The 26,919-nt window shown below is 57.8% G+C and overlaps 1 protein-coding gene across 1 annotated transcript; it reads left to right on the top strand.

Annotated features, from left to right (window-relative positions):
* The first annotated feature begins 924 nt into the window (after positions 1 to 924).
* Positions 925 to 22,277, top strand: LOC127916472 (germ cell nuclear acidic protein-like). Its single transcript, XM_052498255.1, has 3 exons — positions 925 to 1,051; positions 21,044 to 21,290; positions 21,332 to 22,277. Exons 1-3 carry the CDS (start codon positions 925 to 927, stop codon positions 22,275 to 22,277), a joined length of 1,320 nt encoding a protein of 439 aa, XP_052354215.1.
* Positions 22,278 to 26,919: the final 4,642 nt, after the last annotated feature.

Here is a 26,919-nt window from a genome sequence, read left to right on the forward strand (position 1 = left end):
CAGCCCCTGATTTGTGTGGTATCATCTTATGAAAAAGTCTCAATCCCATGATTTATTTACCAAATGAATTTTGCAGACTACTGAGATGGTAATATTGTGTAAACTTATCATCTTATAAAAAGTAATCCACAGTGCTTTATTTAAAAGTTTAAAGATACTAAGATAATATATATGCCATTAAACACCCATTTCCAAAAAGTACAGTCATGTGCCATACATTGAGTATGGATACCTTAAAGATACCTTAATTGAAAATTACTCAAGTAAAAGTGAAAGTCACCCGGTAAAATACTACTTGAGTAAAAGTTTTAAAGAATTTGTTTTTTAAATTTACTTAAGTATCAAAAGTAAAAAATAATTTAAAAAATGTCATATTATGCAAACCAGATGGCATCAACATTGTCAAAAAGTTGTCAAAAATATAAAAAGTAAAGTAAAGTCAATTAATGAAGTAGTACTTTAAAGTATTTTTACTTACTTTACATCACTGGTAGACACTTATGCTGTTGTTGTTATATTTTACAGTTAAAATCGGGTTCCATTTGATTTTTGTTCAATAGAGATGGATTTTCCTGCATCTTAATGGGCACTAATATAATAATAATAATAATAATTTGTTTGGGGCTAAATCACCACTTACAGGAAGTGGCAAACTCAAAACACATGAGCTAGATCACCAACTGAGCTACAGAAGGAAAATAGCTAATATCATAGTAGCCATTTATTTCTAAATCACATTTAATGAAACCAAAAAAACTAGATCACCAACTAAAGAAAATAGCCACTCATAGTAGCCATTTATTAATCTAACAGTACATTTAATGTCCCAAAAAAACTATCACAACGGCCAATGAGACTTATGCTATCGCACCGGCCAATGAGACTTATGCTATCGCACCGGCCAATGAGACTTATGCTATCGCAATGGCCAATGAGACTTATGCTATCGCAACGGCCAATGAGACTTATGCTATCGCAACGGCCAATGAGACTTATGGTATCGCACAGGCCAATGAGACTTATGCTATCGCACCGGCCAATGAGACTTATGGTATCGCACCGGCCAATGAGACTTATGCACTCCGCATCTCAAAGCCATATCAAATATGTTTGTAAAATAGTTGCTATTGAACTCATAATTGAGAAATAAAACATTCTACAATCAGAACACGTTTCTTTCTCCTGGAGGCTTTTCACTATAGGCTCTCTAACTTTCATTTAACTTCAATAAAAAAGGCCTCCATCTTCACTATAAACAGGAGCCTCGGCCAAGGCTCCTCTCTTGCTTTCTCTCTACTCAGCAGCAGGACAGCAACGGACAATTTGACCGGCTACAATTTTATTTATCGTCTTTTCATTTATTTTATTGTCCAAAAGCCGGCAATTACCGGCTAGTGGAAACACCTGAGAATGGGTGGTTAAGCCCCTGAACAGAACAGTGGCAGCAGGTCTTTCCAGTGAAACTGAACGAGAGGAGAGAAAAACATTAAGCCACACACACACACACACACACACACACACACACACTTTGGAGTGAAACACACAGCCTGAGAGAAAGCTCAATCAGGGAGATTTTTTGAGAGGGAGATATTAGGGGGAGATGGGGAGATGGGGAGAGAGGGAGATGGGGAAATGGGGAGAGGGGTAATATAATAATTAATGACTTCATTACAGCAATAGCATCCAGCTGGCAGATGACTTCCACAAGATTTAACTTAAACACATTCAACTGCAGTGAGACAACACACACAGAAACTAGCCTCCTCTTCATCCTCCTACCCTAGTCCTCACTCTCTCCTCTTCATCCTCCTTCCCTAGTCCTCAGAGGGAGATCTTCATCCACCTTCCCTAGTCCTCAGATGGGGAAATCTTCATCCTCCTTCCCTAAGTCCTCACTTCATTCCTCTTCATCCACCTTCCCTAGTCCTGACTTCCACAAGATTTCTTATCCTCCTTCCCTGCAGTCCTCAACACTCCTCAGAATCCACCTCCTCTTCATCCTCCTCCTTCCCTAGTCCTCACTCTCTCCTCTTCATCCTCCTTCCCTAGTCCTCACTCTCTCCTCTTCATCCTCCTTCCCTAGTCCTCACTCTCTCCTCTTCATCCTCCTTCCCTAGTCCTCACTCTCTCCTCTTCTATCCTCCTTCCCTAGTCCTCTATCCTCCTTCCCTAGTCCTCTCTCCTCCTTCCCTTGTCCTCACTCTCTCCTCTATCTATCCTCCTTCCCTAGTCCTCTCTCTATCCTCCTTCCCTAGTCCTCTCTCCTCCTTCCCTAGTCCTCACTCTCTCCTCTCTCTATCCTCCTTCCCTAGTCCTCACTCTCTCCTCTTCACCCACCTACCCTAGTCCTCACTCTCTCCTCCTTCCCTAGTCCTCACTCTCTCCTCTCTCTACCCTCCTTCCCTAGTCCTCTATCCTCCTTCCCTAGTCCTCACTCTCTCCTCTCTCTATCCTCCTTCCCTAGTCCTCACTCTCTCCTCTCTCTATCCTCCTTCCCTAGTCCTCTCTCCTCCTTCCCTAGTCCTCACTCTCTCTCTTCTCTCTATCCTCCTTCCTCCTCCTCCTTCCCTAGTCCTCATCCTCCTTCCTAGTCCTCACTCTCTCCTCTTCATCCACCTACCCTAGTCCTCACTCTCTCCTCCTTCCCTAGTCCTCACTCTCTCCTCTCTCTACCCTCCTTCCCTAGTCCTCTATCCTCCTTCCCTAGTCCTCACTCTCTCCTCTCTCTATCCTCCTTCCCTAGTCCTCACTCTCTCCTCTCTCTATCCTCCTTCCCTAGTCCTCTCTCTATCCTCCTTCCCTAGTCCTCACTGTCTCCTCTCTATATCCTCCTTCCCTAGTCCTCACTCTCTCCTCTCTCTATCCTCCTTCCCTAGTCCTCACTCTCTCCTCTCTCTATCCACCTACCCTAGTCCTCACTCTCTCCTCTCTCTATCCTCCTTCCCTAGCTCTCACTCTCTCCTCTCTTCCTCTCCCTCTCCTCCTTCCCTAGCCCTCACTCTCTCCTCTCTTCCTCTCTCCATCCTCCTTCCCTAGTCCTCACGCTCTCCATCCTCCTCCCCTAGTCCTCTCTCCTCCTTCCCTAGTCCTCACTGTCTCCTCTCTCTATCCTCCTTCCCTAGTCCTCACTCTCTCCTCTCTCTATCCTCCTTCCCTAGCCCTCACTCTCTCCTCTCTTCCTCTCTCCATTCTCCTTCCCTAGTCCCCACTCTCTCCATCCTCCTCCCCTAGTCCTCTCTCCTCCTTCCCTAGTCCTCACTCTCACTTCTTCTCTCCATCCTCCTTCCCTAGTCCTCACTCTCTCCTCGTCTCTCCATCCTCCTTCCTGAGTCCTCACTCTCTCCTCGTCTCTCCATCTCTCCCTCCTCCTTCCCTAGTCCTCACTCTCCCCATCCTCCTTCCCTAGTCCTCACTCTCTCCTCGTCTCTTCATCCCCCTTCCCTAGTCCTCACTCTCTCCATCCTCCTTCCCTAGTCTAGTCCTCACTCTCTCCATCCTCCTTCCCTAGTCCTCACTCTCTCCATCCTCCTTCCCTAGTCCTCACTCTCTCCATCCTCCTTCCCTAGTCCTCACTCTCTCCTCGTCTGTCCATCCTCCTTCCCTAGTCCTCACTCTCCCCATCCTCTTTCCCTAGTCCTCACTCTCTCCTCCTCTCTTGACCTCCCCTCTCCTCGCACCCCGTTCTCCAAATCCCATTTTCTCTCACCTCTACCCTCTGTTCTCTTTCCTAACGCTCTTTCTTCTCCTGTCTTCACCAACTCTCTCTCTCTCTCCTTCTCCCTCCCTCACCACCCAGGGTCAGTGATAATGAGGCAGATAATTGACTCTGGAGGGTTCCTGTTTCACACACTGACCTCAGACCAGTGGAACTCAACACATAGGTAGGTATCCACATCCGTCTACACACACACACACACACACACACACACACACACACACACACACACACACACACACACACACACACACACACACACACACACACACACACACACACACACACACACACACACACACACACACACACACTTCATTTTGACCGGTGGTTCTCAGAATAGAAGGACGAGAGAGAGAATAGAACCACACAGGTTCTAGCTCGTAAAGTAATCAATCCAGCCAGCTCTAGAGTTGAATAGGCTTTTGTAGACACAAAGCACCCAAAGGACACACACAGACACACACACCACTCTCTGTGTTTTTCTCTCTGAATGGGGTTGAAACCAGTCCACTTTGTACATCCTCCGCTTAATCAAAGCTGCTCCATTCAGCAGTTTGACCTTTTGTTCAAAATAGGATTATCACCTTCTCTTGTATTTATTCTCTCCCTCCTTTACCACCCTCAGTCAGTTTCCAAGGGCGACCCACATGACGAGCGTAATTGCAATAATTTGTTAAAACGCCATGGCAACGGGTGTTAGAATGGGGGAAAATAAGAGGGGCAACAACAGAACAAACTAACGACACTCTGAAGACAGCATGGAGAGAGAGTGAGAGAGAGGGGGCAGCGGAGAGAGGGAGAGGGGGCAGCATAGAGAGAGAGAGGGGGCAGCATAGAGAGAGAGAGGGGGCAGCATAGAGAGAGAGAGGGGGCAGCATAGAGAGAGGGGGTAGCATAGAGAGAGGGGGCAGCGGAGAGAGAGAGAGGGGGTAGCATAGAGAGAGAGAGGGGGCATCGGAGAGAGAGAGAGGGGGCATAGAGAGAGGGGGCAACATAGAGAGAGGGGGCAGCATAGAGAGAGAGAGAGGGGGCAGCATGGAGAGAAAGGGCAGCATGGAGAGAGAGTGAGAGAGGGGGCAGCGGAGAGAGGGAGAGGGGGCAGCATAGAGAGAGAGAGGGGGCAGCATAGAGAGAGGGGGCAGCATAGAGAGAGAGGGCAGCATAGAGAGAGAGAGAGAGAGAGAGACGGCAGCATAGAGAGAGAGAGAGAGGGCAGCATAGAGAGAGAGCAGAGAGAGAGAGAGAGAGGCAGCATAGAGAGAGGGCAGCATAGAGAGAGAGAGAGGGGGCAGCATATAGAGAGAGCAGCATAGAGAGAGAGAGCAGTATAAAGAGAGAGAGAGGGCAGCAGAGAGAGAGAGAGAGAGGGCAGCATAGAGAGAGAGAGGGCAGCATAGAGAGAGAGAGGGCAGCATAGAGAAAGAGAGAGAGGGCAGCATAGAGAGACAGAGAGGTGGCAGCATAGAGAGAGAGGGGGCAGTAGAGAACGGGCAGCAGATAGAGAGAGAGAGAGGGCAGCAGAGAGAGAGAGAGGGAAGCATAGAGAGAGAGAGAGAGAGAGAGAGAGAGAGAGAGAGAGAGAGAAGGCAGCATAGAGAGAGAGAGGGCATAGAGAGAGAGGGGGCAGCATAGTGAGAGAGAGGGGGCAGCATAGAGAGAGGGGGCAGCATAGAGAGAGGGGGCAGCATAGAGAGAGAGGGGGCAGCATAGAGAGAGAGGGCAGCATAGAGAGAGAGAGGGCAGCATGAGAGAGAGAGAGAGAGAGAGAGAGAGAGAGAGAGAGAGAGAGAGAGAGAGAGAGAGAGAGAAGGCAGCATAGAGAGAGAGAGGGCAGCATAGAGAGAGGGGGCAGCATAGTGAGAGAGAGAGGGGGGCAGCATAGAGAGAGGGGGGGCAGCATAGAGAGAGAGGGGGCAGCATAGAGAGAGGGGGCAGCATATAGAGAGAGAGGGCAGCATGGAGAGAGAGAGAGGGCAGCATAGAGAGAGAGAGGGCAGCATAGAGAGAGAGAGGGCAGCATAGCGAGAGGGTGGCAGTAGAAAAAAAGGGAGAGGGCAGCCTAGAGAGGGAGAGAGGGGGCAGCAGAGAGAGAGAGGGGGGCAGTAGAGAGAGAGAGAGGGGGCAGTAGAGAATGGGAGAGGGTAGCAGAGAGAGAGAGAGAGAGAGAGGGCAGCAGAAAGACAGGGGAGATGGCAGCAGAGAGAGAGAGGGGGCAGCAGAGAGAGAGAGAGAGAGAGAGAGAGAGGGGGGCAGAGAGAGAGAGAGGGGGCAGCAGAGAGAGAGAGAGAGAGAGAGAGGGGAGCAGAGAGAGAGAGAGAGGGGGCAGAGAGAGAGAGAGGGGCAGCATAGAGAAGAGGGGGAGAGAGAGAGAGGGGGGCATAGAGAGAGAGAGGGGACACAGAGAGAGAGAGAGGGCAGCATAGAGAGGAGAGAGAGGGGGCAGCAGAGAGAGAGAGGGGGCAGTAGTGAGAGAGAGGGGGTAGCAGAGAGAGAGAGAGGGCAGCAGAGAGAAAGGGAGAGGGCAGCATAGAGAGGGAGAGAGGGGGCAGCTGAGAGAGACAGAGGGGGCAGCAGAGAGAGAGATAGAGAGAGAGAGAGGGTGGCAGTAGAGAAGAGAGAGAGGGCAGCAGAGAGAGAGAGAGGGAAGCATAGAGAGAGAGAGAGAGAGAGAGAGAGAGAGAGAGAGAGAAGGCAGCATAGAGAGAGAGAGGGCCGCATAGAGAGAGGGGCAGCATAGAGAGAGAGAGAGGGGGGCAGCATAGAGAGAGGGGGCAGCATAGAGAGGGGGCAGCATAGAGAGAGGGGGCAGCATAGAGAGAGAGGGCAGCATAGAGAGAGAGAGGGCAGCATGGAGAGAGAGAGGGCAGCATAGAGAGAGAGAGGGCAGCATAGAGAGAGAGAGGGCAGCATAGAGAGAGGGTGGCAGTAGAAAAAAAAGGGAGAGGGCAGCCTAGAGAGGGAGAGAGGGGGCAGCAGATAGAGAGAGAGAGGCAGCAGAGAGAGAGAGAGGGAAGCATAGAGAGAGAGAGAGAGAGAGAGAGAGAGAGAGAGAGAGAGAGAGAGAGAGAGAAGGCAGCATAGAGAGAGAGAGGGCAGCATAGAGAGAGGGGCAGCATAGAGAGACAGAGAGGTGGCAGCATAGAGAGAGAGGGGGCAGTAGAGAACGGGCAGCAGATAGAGAGAGAGAGAGGGCAGCAGAGAGAGAGAGAGGGAAGCATAGAGAGAGAGAGAGAGAGAGAGAAGGCAGCATAGAGAGAGAGGGGGCAGCATAGAGAGAGGGGGCAGCATAGTGAGAGAGAGAGGGAGAATAGAGAGAGGGGGCAGCATAGAGAGGGGGCAGCATAGAGAGAGAGGGGGGCAGCATAGAGAAAGAGAGGGCAGACAGAGGAGAGAGAGAGAGAGAGAGAGAGAGAGAGGGAGCAGAGAGAGAGAGAGAGAGAGAGAGAGGCAGCATAGAGAGAGAGGGGCAGAGGGGGCAGCAGAGTGAGAGAGAGAGGGGGCAGAGAGAGAGGGGGCAGCAGAGAGAGAGGGGGGCAGCATAGAGAGAGAGGGGGGCAGCACATAGAGAGAGAGAGGGCAGCATGGAGAGAGAGAGAGGGCAGCATAGAGAGAGAGAGGGCAGCATAGAGAGAGGGCAGCATAGAGAGAGGGTGGCAGTAGAAAAAAAGGGAGAGGGCAGCCTAGAGAGGAGAGAGGGGGCATCAGAGAGAGAGAGAGGGGGCAGTAGAGAGAGAGAGAGGGGGCAGTAGAGAATGGGAGAGGTAGCAGAGAGAGAGAGAGGAGAGAGGGCAGCAGAAAGACAGGGAGATGGCAGCAGAGAGAGAGAGGGGGCAGCAGAGAGGAGAGAGAGAGAGAGGGGGCAGAGAGAGAGAGAGGGGGCAGAGAGAGAGAGAGAGAGAGAGAGGGGGAGCAGAGAGAGAGAGAGAGGGGGCAGCAGAGAGAGAGAGAGGGGCAGAGAGAGAGAGGGGGCAGCAGAGAGAGAGAGGGGGCAGTAGAGAGAGAGCAAGAGGGATAGGGGGCAGCAGAGAGAGGAGAGAGGGCAGTATAGAGAGAGAGAGAGAGGGGGCAGCAGAGAGAGAGAGGGGGCAGTAGTGAGAGAGAGGGGGGAGAGAGAGAGAGAGGGCAGCAGAGAGAAAGGAGAGGGCAGCATAGAGAGGGGAGAGAGGGGGCAGCTGAGAGAGACAGAGGGGGCAGCAGAGAGAGAGAGGGGGCAGTAGAGAGAGAGAGAGGGTGGCAGTAGAGAGAAAGAGAGAGAGGGCAGCAGAGAGAGAGAGAGAGGAAGCATAGAGAGAGAGAGAGAGAGAGAGAGAGAGAGAGAGAGAGAGAGAGAGAGAGAGAAGGCAGCATAGAGAGAGAGGGGCAGAGCAGCATAGAGAGAGAGAGAGGGGGCAGCATAGAGAGAGGGGGCAGCATAGAGAGGGGGCAGCATAGAGAGAGAGGGGGCAGCATAGAGAGAGAGGGCAGCATAGAGAGAGAGGGCAGCATGGAGAGAGAGGGGCATAGAGAGAGAGAGGGCAGCATAGAGAGAGAGAGGGCAGCATAGAGAGAGGGTGGCAGTAGAAAAAAAGAGGGAGAGGGCAGCCTAGAGAGGGAGAGAGGGGGCATCAGAGAGAGAGGGGCAGTAGAGAGAGAGAGAGGGGCAGTAGAGAATGGGAGAGGGTAGCAGAGAGAGAGAGAGAGAGAGGGCAGCAGAAAGACAGGGAGATGGCAGCAGAGAGCAGCAGAGAGAGAGAGAGAGAGAGGGGGGCAGAGAGAGAGAGAGGGGGCAGAGAGAGAGAGAGGGGGCAGCAGAGAGAGAGAGAGGGGCAGCAGAGAGAGAGAGAGGGGCAGCAGAGAGAGAGGGGGCAGAGAGGAGAGGGGGCAGAGAGAGAGAGGGGGCAGTAGAAAGAGAGGGGACAGCAGAGAGAAAGGGAGAGGGCAGCATAGAGAGGGAGAGAGAGGGGGCAGCAGAGAGAGAGAGGGGCAGTAGTGAGAGAGGGGGTAGCAGAGAGAGAGAGAGGGCAGCAGAGAGAAAGGGAGAGGGGTATCATAGAGAGGGAGAGAGGGGCAGTGAGAGAGACAGAGGGGGCAGAGAGAGAGAGGGGCAGTAGAGAGAGAGAGAGGGTGGCAGTAGAGAAAGAGAGAGGGGGCAGCAGAGAGAGAGAGAGGGGAAGCATAGAGAGAGAGAGGAGAGAGAGAGAGAGAAGGCAGCATAGAGAGAGAGGGCGAGAGAGGGGCAGCAGAGAGAGAGAGAGAGGGGGCAGCAGAGAGAGGGGGCAGCATAGAGAGAGGGGCAGCAGAGAGAGAGAGGGGGCAGCATAGAGAGAGGGGGAAAGAGAGGGGGCAGCAGAGAGAGAGAGAGGCAGCATAGAGAGAGAGAGATAGAGAGAGGGCAGCAGAGGGAGCAGTAGAAAGAGAGGGGGCAGCAGAGAGAGAGAGAGGGGTCAGCAGAGAGAGAGAGGGGGCAGTAGAGAATGGGAGAGGGTAGCAGAGAGAGAGAGAGAGAGAGAGAGAGGGCAGCAGAAAGACAGGAGATGGCAGCAGAGAGAGAGGGGACAGTAGAGAGAGAGAGAGGGGCAGCAGAGAGAGGGGGCAGCAGAGAGAGAGAGGGGCAGTAGAGAGAGAGGGGGCAGTGAGAGAGAGGGCAGCAGCAGAGAGAGAGGAGAGAGGGCAGCATAGAGAGGGAGAGAGGGGGCAGCAGAGAGAGAGAGGGGGCAGAGAGAGAGAGGGGAGGCAGAGCAGAGAGAGAGAGAGGGGGAGGGGGCAGCATAGAGAGAGGGGCAGCAGAGAGAGACAGAGAGGGCAGCAGAGAGAGAGAGGGGGCAGTAGAGAGAGAGAGAGAGGGCAGAGAGGGGGCAGCAGAGAGAGAGAGAGGGGGCAGCAGAGAGAGAGAGGGGAGAGAGGGGAGAGAGAGAGAGAGGGGGCAGAGAGGAGAGAGGGGCAGCAGAGAGAGAGGGGAGCAGAGAGAAAGCAGGGCAGCAGAGAGAGGGAGAGAGGGGGCAGCAGAGAGAGACAGGGGCAGCAGAGAGATCAGCAGAGAGAGAAAGAGAGAGGGGCAGCAGAGAGAGAGAGAGAGAGGGCAGCAGAGAGAGAGAGAGAGCAGCAGAGAGAGAGAGGGAGTTAGAGAGAGAGGGAGAGAGAGAGGGGCAGCAGAGAGAGGGAGAGAGAGGGGGAAGTAGAGAGAGGGAGAGGGCAGCAGAGAGAGAGGGGGCAGTAGTGAGAGAGAGGGGGCAGTAGGAGGAGAGAGGGGGCAGCATAGAGAGGAGAGGTGGAGCAGAGAGAGAGGCAGCACAGATAGAGAGAGGGGCAGCAGAGAGAGAAAGGGGCAGCAGAGAGAGGGGGCAGTAGAGAGAGAGAGGGGGCAGCAGGGAGCAGCAGAGAGAGAGAGAGGGGGCAGCAGAGAGAGAGAGGGCAGCAGAGGCAGGTATCATAGAGAGAGGGGGCAGCAGTTGAGAGAGAGAGGGGGAGAGGAGAGGCAGTAGAGAGAGAGAGGGGCAGCAGAGAGAGATAGAGGGGGCAGCAGAGAGAGAGAGGGGGCAGCAGAGAGAGAGAGAGGCAGTAGAGGGGGCAGCAGAGAGAGGGAGGGCAGCAGAGAGAGGGAGAGAGGGCAGCAGAGAGAGAGGGGGCAGAACGGGAGAGAGCAGCATAGGAGAGAGGGCAGCAGATAGAGAGAGGGGGCAGCAGAGAGAGGGGGAGAGAGAGAGCAGCAGAGAGCAGGAGAGAGTGGGGGCAGAGAGAGAGAGAGGGCAGTAGAGAGAGAGGGGGGACAGTAGAGAGAGGGGGGCAGCAGAAAGAGAGAGGGCAGCAGAGAGAGAGAGGCAGCAGAGACGGGTAGAGAGAGAGGGCAGAGAGGGGGCAGGGCAGCAGAGAGAGGGAGCAGTAGAGAGAGAGAGGGGGCAGTAGAGAGATAGAGAGGGGGCAGCAGAGAGAGAGAGAGGGGCAGCATAGAGGGCAGAGAGAGGAGGCAGCAGAGAGAGAGAGAGGGAGAGAGAGAGGGAGCAGAGAGAGAGAGAGGGCAGTAGCAGAGAGAGAGAGAGAGAGGGCAGCAGAGAGAGAGAGAGGGGCAGAGAGAGAAAGGAGAGAGCAGCATAGAGAGAGAGAGGGCAGCATAGAGAGAGGGGGCAGCAGAGAGAGAGAGAGGGGGCAGCAGAGAGAGGGAGAGGGGCAGCAGAGAGAGGGGCAGCATAGAGAGAGAGGGGCAGCAGATAGAGGAGAGAGGGGGCAGCATAGGGGGCAGCAGAGAGAGAGGGCAGCAGAGAGAGGGAGAGGGCAGCAGAGAGAGGGGGGAGAGAGAGGGCAGTAGAGAGAGAGAGGGCAGAGAGAGAGAGAGGGCAGAGAGAGAGAGAGGCAGCATAGAGAGAGAGAGAGAGGGCAGCATAGAGAGGGAGAGAGGGGCAGCAGAGAGAGAGAGGGGGCAGTAGAGAGAGAGAGGCAGCAGAGAGAGGGGAGAGGGGGCAGCAGAGAGAGAGAGGGGCAGAGAGAGAGGGGGAGAGAGAGAGAGGGGCAGCAGAGAGAGGGGGCAGTAGAGGGGCAGAGAGAGAGAGAGCAGTAGAGAGAGAGGGGGCAGAGAGAGAGGGGAGCAGAGAGAAAGGGAGAGGGCAGCATAGAGAGAGAGAGAGCATAGAGGAGAGGGAGAGAGGGGCAGCAGAGAGAGAGAGGGGCAGCAGAGAGAGAGAGGGGGGCAGCAGCAGAGAGAGAGAGAGGGGGCAGCAGAGAGAGAGAGGGGGCATAGAGAGAGAGAGGGGCAGCAGAGAGAGGGAGAGAGGGGGCAGAGAGAGAAGAGAGGAGGAGGGCGAGAGGGAGCATAGAGAGGGAGAGAGAGGGGGCAGCAGAGAGAGAGAGAGGGGCAGAGAGAGAGAGAGAGAGAGGGGGCAGCAGAGAGAGAGGGGCAGCAGAGAGAGAGGGGGCAGAGAGAGAGGGGGCAGTAGAGAGAGAGAGAGAGAGGGCAGCAGAGAGAGGGCAGCAGAGAGAGAGAGAGGGGCAGCAGAGAGAGAGAGAGAGAGGGCAGCAGAGAGAGAGGGGGCAGCAGAGAGAGGGCAGCAGAGAGGGCAGAGAGGGCAGCAGAGAGAGAGAGAGAGGGGCAGCAGAGAGAGGGGAGAGTAGAGAGAGAGGGGCAGCAGAGAGAGAGGGGTGCAGAGAGAGAGAGAGGGGGGCAGAGAGAGAGGGCAGAGAGGGGGCAGCAGAGAGAGAGAGAGAGAGAGAGGGGCAGAGAGGGCAGCAGAGAGAGAGAGAGGGCAGCAGCAGAGAGAGAGAGAGGGGCAGCAGAGAGAGAAGGGGCAGCAGAGAGAAAGGCAGTAGAGAAGAGAGGGCAGCAGAGAGAGAGAGAGAGGGCAGCAGAGAGAGAGAGAGAGGGCAGCAGAGAGAGAGAGGGGGCAGAGAGAGAGGGGGCAGCAGAGAGAGAGAGGGGGGCAGTAGAGAGAGGCAGGCATAGAGAGAGAGAGAGGGGGCAGTAGAGAAAGGGAGAGAGGTAGCAGAGAGGGGAAGCAGAGAGAGGGAGAGGGCAGCAGAGAGAGAGGGGGCAGCAGAGAGAGAGAGAGGGGGCAGTAGAGAGAGGGGAGAGGGGGCAGCATAGAGAGAGGAGAGAGAGGCAGCAGAGAGCAGCAGAGAGCAGCATAGAGAGAGAGGGGCAGTAGAGAAGAGGAGAGAGCAGCAGTAGAGAGAGGCATAGAGAGAGAGAGGGAGCATGGAGAGAGGGAGAGGGGCAGCAGAGAGAGAGAGGGGGCAGCAGAGAGAGAGGGAGAGAGAGAGAGGGGGCAGTAGAGAAAAAGAGAGGGGCAGAGAGAGAGAGAGAGGGGTCAGAGGAGAGAGAGGGGGCAGTAGAGAGAGGGAGAGGGGCAGCAGAGAGAGAGAGAGGGGGCAGCAGAGAGCAGCAGATGGCAGCAGAGAGAGGGGCAGCAGAGAGAGAGAGGGGGCAGCAGAGAGAGAGAGAGGGGCAGCAGAGAGAGAGGGGGCAGCAGAGAGAGAGAGAGAGAGGGCAGCAGAGAGAGAGAGAGGGGGAGAGAGAGAGAGAGGGGCAGAGAGAGAGAGGGGGCAGTAGAGAGAGAGAGGGGGCAGTAGAGAGAGAGCAGCAGAGAGCAGAGAGAGAGAGAGGGCAGCAGAGAGCAGCAGAGAGAGAGCAGGCAGGTGCAGAGAGAGAGAGGGGCAGCAGAGAGAGGGGCAGAGAGAAAGAGAGAGGGCAGCAGAGAGAGAGAGAGGTGGCAGTAGAGAGGGCAGCAGAGAGAGAGAGGGCAGCAGAGAGAGAGAGGGGGCAGTAGAGAGGGGAGAGGGGGAGCAGAGAGAGAGAGGGGGCAGTAGAGAGAGAGAGAGAGAGGGCAGCAGAGAGAGAGGGGGGCAGCAGAGAGAGAGGGGGCAGTAGAGAAGAGGGGAGCAGCAGCAGAGAGAGGGAGCAGTAGGAGAGAGAGAGAGGGGGCAGTAGAGAAGAGGAGAGAGGGCAGCAGAGAGAGAGAGGGGCAGCAGAGAGAAGAGAGAGAGAGAGAGAGAGGGAGAGAGAGGAGCAGCAGAGAGAGAGAGGGGGGAGAGAGAGAGAGAGGGCAGCAGAGAGAGAGAGGGCAGCATAGAGAGGGGCAGCAGAGAGAGAGAGAGGGGGCAGCAGCAGAGAGAGAGGGGGCAGTAGAGAGAGAGGGGGCAGAGAGAGAGAGGGGGCAGCAGAGAGAGAGGGCAGCAGAGAGAGAGTGAGGGGCAGCAGAGAGAGAGAGAGGGCAGCAGAGAGAGAGAGGGGAGCAGAGAGAGGGGGAGAGAGAGAGGGCAGCATAGAGAGGGAGAGGGGGCAGCAGAGAGAGAGAGAGGGCAGCAGAGAGAGAGAGAGGGGGTAGAGAGAGAGAGAGAGAGAGAGAGGGGCAGCAGAGAGAGAGAGGGGCAGAGAGACAGAGAGAGAGGAGAGAGGGCAGCAGAGAGAGGGGGCAGCAGAGAGAGAGGGGGCAGCAGAGAGAGAGAGAGAGGGCAGCAGAGAGAGAGGGGGCAGCAGAGAGAGAGAGGGGGGCAGCAGAGAGAGAGAGAGGGGGCAGCAGAGAGAGAGAGGGGCAGCAGCAGAGAGAGGAGAGGGGCAGCAGCAGTAGAGCAGAGAGAGAGGGGGGCAGTAGAGAGAGGAGAGGGGGGCAGAGAGAGGAGGGGGCAGCAGAGAGAAAGGGAGAGGGTAGCAGCAGAGAGAGAGAGGGGCAGCATAGAGAGAGAGAGGGCAGCAGAGAGAGAGAGAGGGGGCAGAGAGAGAGAGAGAGGGCAGCAGAGAGAGAGAGAGGGGGCAGAGAGCAGAGAGAGGGCAGCAGAGAGAGAGAGAGAGAGGGCGAGAGGGGGCAGCAGAGAGAGAGAGAGAGGGCAGCAGAGAGAGGGAGAGAGGGGCAGCAGAGAGAGAGAGGGGGCAGTAGAGAGAAAGAGAGGGTGGCAGTAGAGAAAGAGAGAGAGGGCAGCAGAGAGCGAGAGAGAGAGAGGGCAGCAGAGAGCGAGAGAGAGAGGGGGCAGCAGAGAGAGAGAGGGGGTTAGTAGAGAGGGGGCAGCAGAGAGAGAGAGGGGGGGGGGAGAGAGAGAGAGAGAGGGCGGAAGAGAGAGAGGGAGAGGGCAGCAGAGAGAGAGGGGCAGTAGAGAGAGAGAGGGGGCAGTAGAGAACGGGAGAGAGCAGCATAGAGAGGGAGAGGTGGCAGCAGAGAGAGAGAGGGGCAGTAGAGAACGGAGAGAGAGGGGGCACAGAGAGAGAGAGAGGGGGCAGAGAGAGAGGGGGCAGCAGAGAGAGAGAGAGAGAGAGCAGGGGGAGCAGGGAGAGGGAGAGGGGGCAGCAGAGAGAGAGAGGGGGCAGCAGAGAGAGAGAGGGCAGCAGAGAGAAAGGGATAGGGCATCATAGAGAGAGGAGAGAGAGGGGGCAGTAGAGAGAGAGGGGGCAGTAGAGAGAGAGAGGGGGCAGTAGAGAGAGAGAGAGGGCAGCAGAGAGAGAGAGAGGGGGCAGAGAGAGAGACGAGAGGGGGCAGCAGAGAGAGAGGGGGAGAGGGAAAGAGAGGGGGCATAGAGAGAGAGAGAGGGCAGCAGAGAGAGGGAGAGAGGGGCAGAGAGAGAGAGAGAGGGGGCAGTAGAGAGGGGGAGAGAGCAGAGATAGAGGAGGGGGCAGCAGAGAGAGAGAGGGGGCAGTAGAGAGAGAGGGGGCAGAGGGGGCAGCAGAGAGAGAGGGAGGGGCAGCAGAGAGAGAGAGGGGCAGTAGAGAGAGAGGGGGCAGCAGAGAGAGAGGGGGCAGTAGAGAAAGGGAGAGGGCAGCATAGAGAGAGAGAGGGGGCAGCAGAGAAGGGCAGCAGAGAGAGAGGGGCAGAAAGGGAGAGGGCAGCAGAGAGAGAGAGTGGGGGCAGCTGAGAGAGAGAGGGGGCAGTAGAGAGAGATAGAGAGAGAGGGGGCAGCAGAGAGAGGGAGAGAGGGGCAGAGAGAGAGGGCAGCAGAGAGAGAGAGAGAGGGGGCATAGAGAGAGAGGGGTGCAGTAGAGAGAGAGAGGGGGCAGTAGAGAGAGAGGGGGCAGTAGAGAGAGAGGGCAGCAGAGAGAGAGGAGGTGGCAGCAGAGAAGGGAGCAGCAGCAGAGAGAGAGAGAGGGCAGCAGAGAGAGAGGGAGGGCAGCAGAGAGAGGGGAGAGAGGGGCAGCAGAGAGAGAGAGGGGGCAGTAGAGAGAGAGAGAGAGCAGCAGAGAGAGAGAGAGGGGCAGCAGAGAGGAGAGAGAAGAGGGCAGCAGAGAGAGGGAGAGAGGGGGCAGCAGAGAGAGAGGGCAGCAGAGAGAGAGCAGCAGTAGAGAGAGGGGGCTGCATAGAGAGGGGGCAGCAGAGAGAGAGAGGGCAGCAGTAGAGAGAGAGGGCAGCAGTAGAGAGAGAGGGGGCAGAGAGAGAGAGATAGAGAGGGGCAGTAGAGAGGAGAGGGGGCAGCAGAGAGAGAGAGAGAGAGAGAGAGAGAGGGGGCAGAGAGAGAGGAGCAGAGAGAGAGAGAGAGAGGGCAGCAGAGAGAGGGAGAGAGAGAGAGGCAGCAGAGAGAGAGAGGGGGCAGTAGAGAGGGGGAGAGAGCAGCAGAGAGGGCAGCAGAGAGAGAGAGGGGGCAGCAGAGAGAGAGGGGGCAGTAGAGAGGGAGGGGGCAGCAGAGAGAGAGGGGGAGCAGAGAGAACAGGAGAGAGAGAGGGGCATAGAGAGAGAGGGGCAGCAGAGAGAGAGAGGGGGCAGTAGAGAGAGGAGAGGGGCAGCATAGAGAGAGAGAGAGGGGGCAGTAGAGAAGGGGGGCAGAGAGAGAGGGGCAGCAGAGAGAGAGAGAGAGAGAGGGGGCAGCAGAGAGAGAGAGAGGGGCAGCAGCAGAGAGAGAGAGGGGGCAGTAGAGAGAAGAGAGCAGGCAGAGAGAGAGAGAGGGGCAGCAGAGAGAGAGGGAAGAGAGAGAGAGAGAGCAGCAGCAGAGAGAGGGCAGCAGAGAGGGGCAGTAGAGAAAGGAGAGAGAGGGGGCAGCAGAGAGAGAGAGGGGGCAGCAGAGAGAGAGAGGGGGCAGCAGAGAGAGAGAGAGGGGGCAGAGAGAGGGGTAGAGAGAGGAGCAGAGAGAGGGGAGCAGAGAGGGGCAGGGCAGCCCAGAGGCAGCAGAGAGAGAGAGAGAGAGGGGGCAGCAGAGAGAGAGGGAGGGAGCAGCAGAGAGAGGGGGCAGAGAGGGGCAGCAGAAAGAGAGAGAGAGAGGGCAGCAGAGAGAGGAGAGAGGGGGCAGTAGAGAGAGAGGGGCAGCAGAGAGAGAGGGGGGAGCAGTAGAGAAGGAGGGGCAGCAGAGAGAGAGAGAGGGGGCAAGGGAGAGAGAGCAGAGAGAGAGAGGGGCAGAGAGAGAGGGGGCAGCAGAGAGAGAGAGAGGGGGCAGCAGAGAGAGAGGAGGGGGCAGTAGAGCATAGAGAGAGAGAGAGAGGGCAGCAGAGAGAGAGAGAGAGGGGGCAGGGGGCAGAGAGAGGGGGCAGAGAGAGAGGGGGCACTAGGGAGAGGGGGCAGCATAGAGAGGGAGAGGGGCAGCAGAGAGAGAGAGGGGGCAGTAGAGAGAGGGGGGCAGCAGAGAGAGAGAGGGGGCAGTAGAGAGAGAGAGAGCAGCAGAGAGAGAGAGAGGGGGCAGAGAGAAGGAGAGGGCAGCAGAGAGAGAGAGAAGGGGCAGCAGAGAGAGAGAGAGAGGGCAGCAGAGAGAGAGGCAGCAGCAGTAGAGAGGAGAGAGAGGGGGCAGCAGAGAGAGAGAGAGAGAGGGCAGCAGAGAGAGAGAGAGGGGCAGCAGAGAGAGAGGGGGCAGTAGAGAGCAGAGAGGGCAGTAGAGAAGGGAGAGGGCAGCATAGAGAGAGAGAGGGGGCAGCAGAGAGGGGAGAGAGCAGGAGAGCAGCAGAAAGAGAGAGGGCAGCAGAGAGAAAGAGAGAGGGCAGCAGAGAGAGAGAGGGGGCAGCAGAAAGGAGAGAGGGGGCAGCAGAGAGAGGAGAGAGGGCAGCAGAGAGAGAGAGAGAGGGGGCAGTAGAGAGAGGAGGGAGAGAGGGCAGCAGAGAGAGAGGGGGCAGCAGAGAGGAGAGAGGGCAGAGAGAGAGAGAGAGAGAGGAGCAGTAGAGAGAGGGGGCAGAGAGAGGAGGGGCAGCAGAGAGAGAGAGAGGGGGCAGCAGAGAGAGGGAGAGGGGGCAGCAGAGAGAGAGAGCAGTAGCAGGGGGCAGAGAGAGAGAGGGGGCAGCAGAGAGAGAGAGGGAGAGAGGGGCAGCAGAGAGAGAGGGGGCAGTAGAGAGAGGAGGGGGGCAGCAGAGAGGAGAGGGGCAGCAGAGAGAGAGAGGGGGCAGCAGAGAGAGAGGGGCAGAGAGGGGCAGCAGAGAGAGGGGAAGAGGGGGGCAGCAGAGAGAGAGAAGGGCAGCAGAGAGAGGGAGAGAGGGGCAGCAGAGAGAGAGAGGGGGCAGTAGAGAACGGGAGAGAGCAGCATAGAGAGGGAGAGAGGAGGTAGCAGAGAGAGAGAGAGGGGGCAGCAGAGAGAGAGGGGGGGCAGTAGAGAGAGAGGGGGCAGCAGAGAGAGAGAGAGAGAGAGAGAGAGCAGCAGAGAGAGAGGGGGGAGTAGAGAGAGAGAGGGGGCAGTAGAGAGAGAGGGGGGCAGTAGAGAAAGGGAGAGGGCAGCATAGAGAGAGAGAGAGGTGGCAGCAGAGAGAGAGGGGGCAGTAGAGAAGGGAGAGAGCAGAGAGAGAGAGAGGGGCAGCAGAGAGAGAGAGGGGCAGCAGAGAGAGAGAAGGGGCAGCAGCAGAGAGAGAAGAGAGGGGGCAGCAGAGAAAGGGAGAGGGGCAGCATAGAGAGGGAGAGAGGGGGCAGAGAGAGAGAGGGCAGCAGAGAGAGAGAGAGGGGGCAGCAGAGAGGGAGGGCAGCAGAGAGAGAGAGAGGGCAGCATAGAGAGGGAGGGGGCAGCAGAGAGAGAGGGGGCAGTAGAGAGAGAGAGAGGGGGCAGCAGAGAGAGAGAGGGGCAGCAGAGAGGGCGAGAGGGGCAGCAGAGAGAGAGAGAGGGGCAGCAGAGAGAGGGCGAGAGGGGCAGCAGAGAGAGCGAGAGAGGGGGCAGAGAGGGGGGGCAGAGAGAGAGAGAGAGGGCAGCAGAGAGAGAGGGCAGCAGAAAGAGAGAGAGAGAGGGCAGCAGAGAGAGAGAGAGGGCAGCAGAGAGAGAGGGGGCAGTAGAAAAGGGGGAAGCAGAGAACGGGAAAAAGCAGCATAGAGAGGGAGAGGGGGCAGTAGAGAACGGGAGAGAGCAGCATAGAGAGAGAGAGGGGGCAGTAGAGAACGGGAGAGAGCAGCATAGAGAGGGAGAGAAGGGGCAGCAGAAAGAGAGAGAGAGGGCAGCAGAGAGAGAGAGAGGGGGGCAGTAGAGAAAGGGAGAGAGAGGGGGCAGCAGAGAGAGAGAGAGAGAGAGAGAGAGGAGAGAGAGGGAGAGAGGGGGCAGCAGAGAGAGAGGGGGGGCAGTAGAGAGAGAGGGGGGGGAGGAGAGAACGGGAGAGAGCAGCATAGAGAGGGAGAGGGGGCAGCAGAGAACGGGAGAGAGCAGCATAGAGAGGGAGAGAGGGGGCAGCAGAAAGAGAGCGAGGGGGCAGCAGAAAGAAAGAGAGAGGGCAGCAGAGAGAGAGAGAGGGGGGCAGTAGAGAAAGGGAGAGAGAGGGGGCAGCAGAAAGAGAGAGAGAGGGCAGCAGAGAGAGAGAGAGAGGGGGGCACTAGAGAAAGGGAGAGAGAGGGGGCAGCAGAGAGAGAGAGGGGGCAGTAGAGAAGGAGAGAGGGCAGCCGAGAGAGAGAGAGAGAGGGGCAGCTTAGAGAGACAGGGGGGCAGTAGAGAAAGGGAGAGGGCAGCCTAGTGAGAGAGAGGGGGCAGCCTAGAGAGACAGGGGGGCAGTAGAGAAAGGGAGAGGGCAGCCTAGAGAGGGAGAGAGGGCAGCAGAGAGGGAGAGAGGGCAGCCTAGAGAGGGAGAGAGGGCAGCCTAGAGAGGGAGAGAGGGCAGCAGAGAGGGAGAGAGGGCAGCCTAGAGAGGGAGAGAGGGCAGCCTAGAGAGGGAGAGAGGGCAGCCTAGAGAGGGAGAGAGGGCAGCCTAGAGAGGGAGAGAGGGAAGCCTAGAGAGGGAGAGAGGGAAGCCTAGAGAGGGAGAGCGGGCAGCCTAGAGAGACAGGGGGACAGTAGAGAAAGGGAGAGGGCAGCCTAGAGAGGGAGAGAGGGCAGCAGAGAGGGAGAGAGGGCAGCCTAGAGAGGGAGAGAGGGCAGCAGAGAGGGAGAGAGGGCAGCCTAGAGAGGGAGAGAGGGCAGCAGAGAGAGAGAGAGGGGGCAGCCTAGAGAAAGGGGAGAGGGCAGCCTAGAGAGGAGAGGGGCAGCAGAGAGGAGAGAGGGCAGCCTAGAGAGGGAGAGAGGGCAGCAGAGAGGGAGAGAGGGCAGCCTAGAGAGGGAGAGAGGGCAGCAGAGAGAGAGAGGGGGGGGGGGGCAGTAGAAGAAAGGGAGAGAGAGGGGGTAATCTCACTCATGATTCATGTCTCTGTACATTTTACATTACTTAGCTCTTGTCGAGAGGGACTTACAAGAGCAATGGGCAGATTTTAACTATTCTGTGTGGGGTTTCGAACCAGCGACCTTTCAGTTACTGGCCCAACCCTCTTAACTGCTAGGCTACCCTGCCGCACCAGGAACGGGCCAGGGCACACGGGCCAGGCTTTCAGTCTATCAGGCCTGGCAAACATTTGAGCTCTCCCTTCCTCTGAAAGGAGTCCTTAATTACACAATATTACCACTCTTCATCGCCCCCTCTGTGACTGTGTGTCCCTTCAGCCTGAGCTGGTGTGTGTGGTAGTATTCAGTGGCAGCAGCTGTTTCACACGTTGTTACAAAGGGGGTGAGGGCCTCCTACACTGAGAGAGAGAGAGAGAGAGAGAGAGAGAGAGAGAGAGAGAGAGAGAGAGAGAGACAAAGAGAGAGAGACAAAGAGAGAGAGACAAAGAGAGAGAGACAAAGAGAGAGAGACAAGAGAGAGAGACAAAGAGAGAGACAAAGAGAGAGAAAGAGAGAGAGACAAAGAAGAGAGAGAGACAAAGAGAGAGAGCAGAGAGACAAAGAGAGAGACAAGAGAGAGAGAGAGAGAGAGAGAGACAAAGAGAAGAGAGAGAGACAAAGAGAGAGAGACAAAAAGAGAGAGACAAAGAGAGAGAGAGAGAGAGACAAAGAGAGAGAGAGAGAGACAAAGAGAGAGACAAAGAGAGAGACAAGACAAAGAGAGAGAGAGACAAAGAGAGAAGAGAGAGAAAAAGAGAGAGAGAGAGAGACAAAGAGAGAGAGAGAAACAAAGAAAGAGAGACAAGAGAGAGAAACAAAGAGAGACAAAGAGAAGAGAGAAACAAAGAGAGAGAGAGACAAAGAGAAAGAGACAAAGAGAGAGAGAGACAAAGAGAGAGAGAGACACAAAGAGAGAGAGAGACAGAGAGAGAGAGAGAGAAAGAGAGAGAGAGAGACAAAGAGAGACAGAGAGAGAGAGAGAGACACAGAGAGAGAGAGACAAAGAGAGAGAGAGAGACAGAGAGAGCGAGAGAGACAAAGAGAGAGAGAGAGAGAGACAAATAGAGAGAGAGAGAGACAAAGAGAGAGAGAGAGAGACAGAGAGGCATGCACATTCCCCCCACTAATTGATTTCTGTTCAGCACTGTGGGAGAGTAACACCCCCTCCCTCATCCCCTCCCCACAACCACACTGCCTTAAAGTCCAGAACCCTAAAAGACTAGCAGGCCGCTTCACTCCACAATACCACAGCATTCCACAACCCTGAAGACAGCATCAGTGCTAGTTCTAGCAAACATACAAGTTGTTCAACAACACAAACAGTACACTGAGTATAAGGACCAATGCATAGTTCCAAAACAATTATAGAGCCCCAGTCAGAGACCCAGTCAGAGCTCCAGTCAGAGCCCCAGTCAGAGCTCCAGTCAGAGCTCCAGTCAGAGCCCCAGTCAGAGCTCCAGTCAGAGCCCCAGTCAGAGCTCCAGTCAGAGCCCCAGTCAGAGCTCCAGTCAAAGCTCCAGTCAGAGACCCAGTCAGAGACCCAGTCAGAGCTCCAGTCAGAGCTCCAGTCAGAGCCCCAGTCAGAGCCCCAGTCAGAGCTCCAGTCAGAGCTCCAGTCAGAGCCCCAGTCAGAGCCCCAGTCAGAGCTCCAGTCAGAGCCCAGTCAGAGCTCCAGTCAGAGCCCCAGTCAGAGCCCCAGTCAGAGCCCCAGTCAGAGCCCCAGTCAGAGCCCCAGTCAGAGACCCAGTCAGAGCTCCAGTCAGAGACCCAGTCAGAGCCCCAGTCAGAGACCCAGTCAGAGCTCCAGTCAGAGACCCAGTCAGAGCCCCAGTCAGAGACCCAGTCAGAGCCCCAGTCAGAGCCCCAGTCAGAGCCCCAGTCAGAGCTCCAGTCAGAGCCCCAGTCAGAGACCCAGTCAGAGCTCCAGTCAGAGACCCAGTCAGAGACCCAGTCAGAGCTCCAGTCAGAGCCCCAGTCAGAGACCCAGTCAGAGACCCAGTCAGAGCCCCAGTCAGAGCCCCAGTCAGAGCCCCAGTCAGAGCTCCAGTCAGAGCCCCAGTCAGAGCTCCAGTCAGAGCTCCAGTCAGAGCTCCAGTCAGAGCTCCAGTCAGAGCCCCAGTCAGAGCTCCAGTCAGAGCTCCAGTCAGAGCCCCAGTCAGAGCTCCAGTCAGAGCTCCAGTCAGAGCTCCAGTCAGAGCCCCAGTCAGAGCCCCAGTCAGAGCTCCAGTCAGAGCCCCAGTCAGAGCTCCAGTCAGAGCTCCAGTCAGAGCCCCAGTCAGAGCTCCAGTCAGAGCCCCAGTCAGAGCTTCAGTCAGAGCTCCAGTCAGAGCTCCAGTCAGAGCTTCAGTCAGAGCTCCAGTCAGAGCTCCAGTCAGAGCTTCAGTCAGAGCTCCAGTCAGAGCTCCAGTCAGAGCTTCAGTCAGAGCTCCAGTCAGAGCTCCAGTCAGAGCTCCAGTCAGAGCCCCAGTCAGAGCTCCAGTCAGAGCTTCAGTCAGAGCTCCAGTCAGAGACCCAGTCAGAGCCCCAGTCAGAGCTCCAGTCAGAGCTTCAGTCAGAGCTCCAGTCAGAGCCCCAGTCAGAGCTTCAGTCAGAGCTCCAGTGAGAGCTCCAGTCAGAGCTCCAGTCAGAGCTTCAGTCAGAGCTCCAGTCAGAGCCCCAGTCAGAGCTCCAGTCAAAGACCCAGTCACGACCTCACCTGACTCACCATCCCTCTGCTCTCCCTCCACCCGCCCCCCTCCGATAGAGACCAGGGGACACGGTCTCTCACCTGACTCACCGTCCCTCTACCCGCCCCCTCCGATAGAGACCAGGGGACACGGTCTCTCACCTGACTCACCGTCCCTCTACCCGCCCCCCCTCCGATAGAGACCAGGGGATACGGTCTCTCACCTGACTCACCGTCCCTCTACCCCCCCCCTCCGATAGAGAACAGGGGACACGGTCTCTCACCTGACTCACCGTCCCTCTACCCGCCCCCCCCTCCGATAGAGACCAGGGGACACGGTCTCTCACCTGACTCACCGTCCCTCTACCCGCCCCCCCTCCGATAGAGAACAGGGGACACGGTCTCTCACCTGACTCACCGTCCCTCTACCCGCCCCCCCTCCGATAGAGAACAGGGGACACGGTCTCTCACCTGACTCACCGTCCCTCTACCCGCCCCCCCTCCGATAGAGACCAGGGGACACGGTCTCTCACCTGACTCACCGTCCCTCTACCCCGCCCCCCTCCGATAGAGACCAGGGGACACGGTCTCTCACCTGACTCACCGTCCCTCTACCCCCCCTCCGATAGAGAACAGGGGATACGGTCTCTCACCTGACTCACCGTCCCTCTACCCGCCCCCCTCCGATAGAGACCAGGGGATACGGTCTCTCACCTGACTCACCGTCCCTCTACCCCCCCCCCTCCGATAGAGACCAGGGGACACGGTCTCTCACCTGACTCACCGTCCCTCTACCCGCCCCCTCCGATAGAGACCAGGGGATACGGTCTCTCACCTGACTCACCGTCCCTCTACCCGCCCCCTCCGATAGAGACCAGGGGATACGGTCTCTCACCTGACTCACCGTCCCTCTACCCGCCCCCCTCCGATAGAGACCAGGGGACACGGTCTCTCACCTGACTCACCGTCCCTCTACCCGCCCCCCCTCCGATAGAGACCAGGGGATACGGTCTCTCACCTGACTCACCGTCCCTCTACCCGCCCCCCCTCCGATAGAGACCAGGGGACACGGTCTCTCACCTGACTCACCGTCCCTCTACCCGCCCCCCTCCGATAGAGACCAGGGGATACGGTCTCTCACCTGACTCACCGTCCCTCTACCCGCCCCCCTCCGATAGAGACCAGGGGACACGGTCTCTCACCTGACTCACCGTCCCTCTACCCGCCCCCCCTCCGATAGAGACCAGGGGATACGGTCTCTCACCTGACTCACCGTCCCTCTACCCGCCCCCCCTCCGATAGAGACCAGGGGACACGGTCTCTCACCTGACTCACCGTCCCTCTACCCGCCCCCCCTCCGATAGAGACCAGGGGACACGGTCTCTCACCTGACTCACCGTCCCTCTACCCGCCCCCCTCCGATAGAGAACAGGGGATACGGTCTCTCACCTGACTCACCGTCCCTCTACCCCCCCTCCGATAGAGACCAGGGGACACGGTCTCTCACCTGACTCACCGTCCCTCTACCCGCCCCCTCCGATAGAGACCAGGGGACACGGTCTCTCACCTGACTCACCGTCCCTCTACCCGCCCCCTCCGATAGAGACCAGGGGATACGGTCTCTCACCTGACTCACCGTCCCTCTACCCGCCCCCCCTCCGATAGAGACCAGGGGATACGGTCTCTCACCTGACTCACCGTCCCTCTACCCGCCCCCCTCCGATAGAGACCAGGGGATACGGTCTCTCACCTGACTCACCGTCCCTCTACCCCCCCCCCTCCGATAGAGACCAGGGGATACGGTCTCTCACCTGACTCACCGTCCCTCTACCCGCCCCCCCCTCCGATAGAGACCAGGGGATACGGTCTCTCACCTGACTCACCGTCCCTCTACCCGCCCCCCCCTCCGATAGAGACCAGGGGATACGGTCTCTCACCTGACTCACCGTCCCTCTACCCGCCCCCCTCCGATAGAGACCAGGGGATACGGTCTCTCACCTGACTCACCGTCCCTCCTACCCCCCTCCGATAGAGACCAGGGGATACGGTCTCTCACCTGACTCACCGTCCCTCTACCCGCCCCCCTCCGATAGAGACCAGGGGATACGGTCTCTCACCTGACTCACCGTCCCTCTACCCGCCCCCCTCCGATAGAGACCAGGGGATACGGTCTCTCACCTGACTCACCGTCCCTCTACCCGCCCCCCTCCGATAGAGACCAGGGGATACGGTCTCTCACCTGACTCACCGTCCCTCTACCCGCCCCCTCCGATAGAGACCAGGGGACACGGTCTCTCACCTGACTCACCGTCCCTCTACCCGCCCCCTCCGATAGAGACCAGGGGATACGGTCTCTCACCTGACTCACCGTCCCTCTACCCCCCCTCCGATAGAGACCAGGGGATACGGTCTCTCACCTGACTCACCGTCCCTCTACCCGACCCCCCTCCGATAGAGACCAGGGGATACGGTCTCTCACCTGACTCACCGTCCCTCTACCCCCCCCCTCCGATAGAGACCAGGGGATACGGTCTCTCACCTGACTCACCGTCCCTCTACCCGCCCCCCTCCGATAGAGACCAGGGGATACGGTCTCTCACCTGACTCACCGTCCCTCTACCCGCCCCCCTCCGATAGAGACCAGGGGATACGGTCTCTCACCTGACTCACCGTCCCTCTACCCGCCCCCTCCGATAGAGACCAGGGGATACGGTCTCTCACCTGACTCACCGTCCCTCTACCCGCCCCCCCTCCGATAGAGACCAGGGGATACGGTCTCTCACCTGACTCACCGTCCCTCTACCCCCCTCCAATAGAGACCAGGGACGGTCCCTCACCTGTCCCTCACCTGATAGAGACCAGGGATACGGTCTCTCACCTGACTCACCGTCCCTCTACCCCCCTCCGATAGAGACCAGGGATACGGTCTCTCACCTGACTCACCGTCCCTCTACCCGCCCCCCTCCGATAGAGACCAGGGGATACGGTCTCTCACCTGACTCACGCCCCCTCCGATAGAGACCAGGGGACACGGTCTCTCACCGACTCACCGTCCCCTCGATAGAGACCAGGGGACACGGTCTCTCACCTGACTCACCGTCCCTCTACCCGCCCCCCTCCGATAGAGACCAGGGGATACGGTCTCTCACCGGTCCCTCACCCCCTCCGACTAGAGACCAGGGGATACCTCTCACCTGACTCACCGTCCCCTACCCGCCCCCTCCGATAGAGACCAGGGGATACGGTCTCTCACCTGACTCACCGTCCCTCTACCCCCTCCGATAGAGACCAGGGGACACGGTCTCTCACCTGACTCACCGTCCCTCTACCCGCCCCCCTCCGATAGAGACCAGGGACACGTCTCCACCTGACTCACCGTCCCTCTACCCCCCTCCGATAGAGACCAGGGGATCACTGACTCACCGTCCCTCTACCCCCTCCGATAGAGACTCACCGTCCCTCTACCCCCCCTCCGATAGAGACCAGGGGATACGGTCTCTCTACCCCCTCCGATAGAGACCAGGGGATACCGTCCCTCTACCCCCCTCCGATAGAGACCAGGGGATACGGTCTCTCACCTGACTCACCGTCCCTCTACCCCCCTCCGATAGAGACCAGGGGATACGGTCTCTCACCTGACTCACCGTCCCTCTACCCCCCCCTCCGATAGAGACCAGGGGATACGGTCTCTCACCTGACTCACCGTCCCTCTACCCCCCCCCTCCGATAGAGACCAGGGGATACGGTCCTCACCTGATAGAGACCAGGGGATACGGTCCCTCTACCCCCTCCGATAGAGACCAGGGGATACGGTCCCTCACCGTCCCTCTACCCGCCCCCTCCGATAGAGACCAGGGGATACGGTCTCTCACCTGACTCACCCCTCTACCCCCCTCCGATAGAGACCACGGGATCACCGTCCCTCTACCCCCCCTCCGATAGAGACCAGGGGATACGGTCTCTCACCTGACTCACCGTCCCTCTACCCGCCCCCTCCGATAGAGACCAGGGGATACGGTCCTCACCTGACTCACCGTCCCTCCGATACCCCGCCCCCTCCGATAGAGACCAGGGGATCACCGTCCCTCTACCCCCCCCTCCGATAGAGACCAGGGGATACGGTCCCTCTACCGTCCCTCCCCCCTCCGATAGAGACCAGGGGATACGGTCCCTCTACCCCCCTCCGATAGAGACCAGGGGATACCGGTCCCCCCCCTCCGATAGAGACCCTCCCTCTACCCCCCTCCGATAGAGACCAGGGGATACCGTCCCTCCCCCCCTCCGATAGAGACCAGGGGATACGGTCTCTCACCTGACTCACCGTCCCTACCCGCCCCCCTCCGATAGAGACCAGGGGATACGGTCCCTCTACCCCCCTCCGATAGAGACCAGGGATACGGTCCCTCGATAGAGACCAGGGATGACTCACCCCCCCCCTCCGATAGAGACCAGGGGATACGGTCCCTCTACCCCCCTCCGATAGAGACCAGGGGATACCGTCCCTCTACCCCCCTCCGATAGAGACCAGGGGATACGGTCCCCCTCCGATAGAGACCAGGGGATACCGTCCCCCCCTCCG

The sequence above is a fragment of the Oncorhynchus keta genome, chromosome 4 (genome assembly GCF_023373465.1).
Source record: "Oncorhynchus keta strain PuntledgeMale-10-30-2019 chromosome 4, Oket_V2, whole genome shotgun sequence".
In the NCBI taxonomy this organism is placed as follows: Eukaryota; Metazoa; Chordata; class Actinopteri; order Salmoniformes; family Salmonidae; genus Oncorhynchus; species Oncorhynchus keta.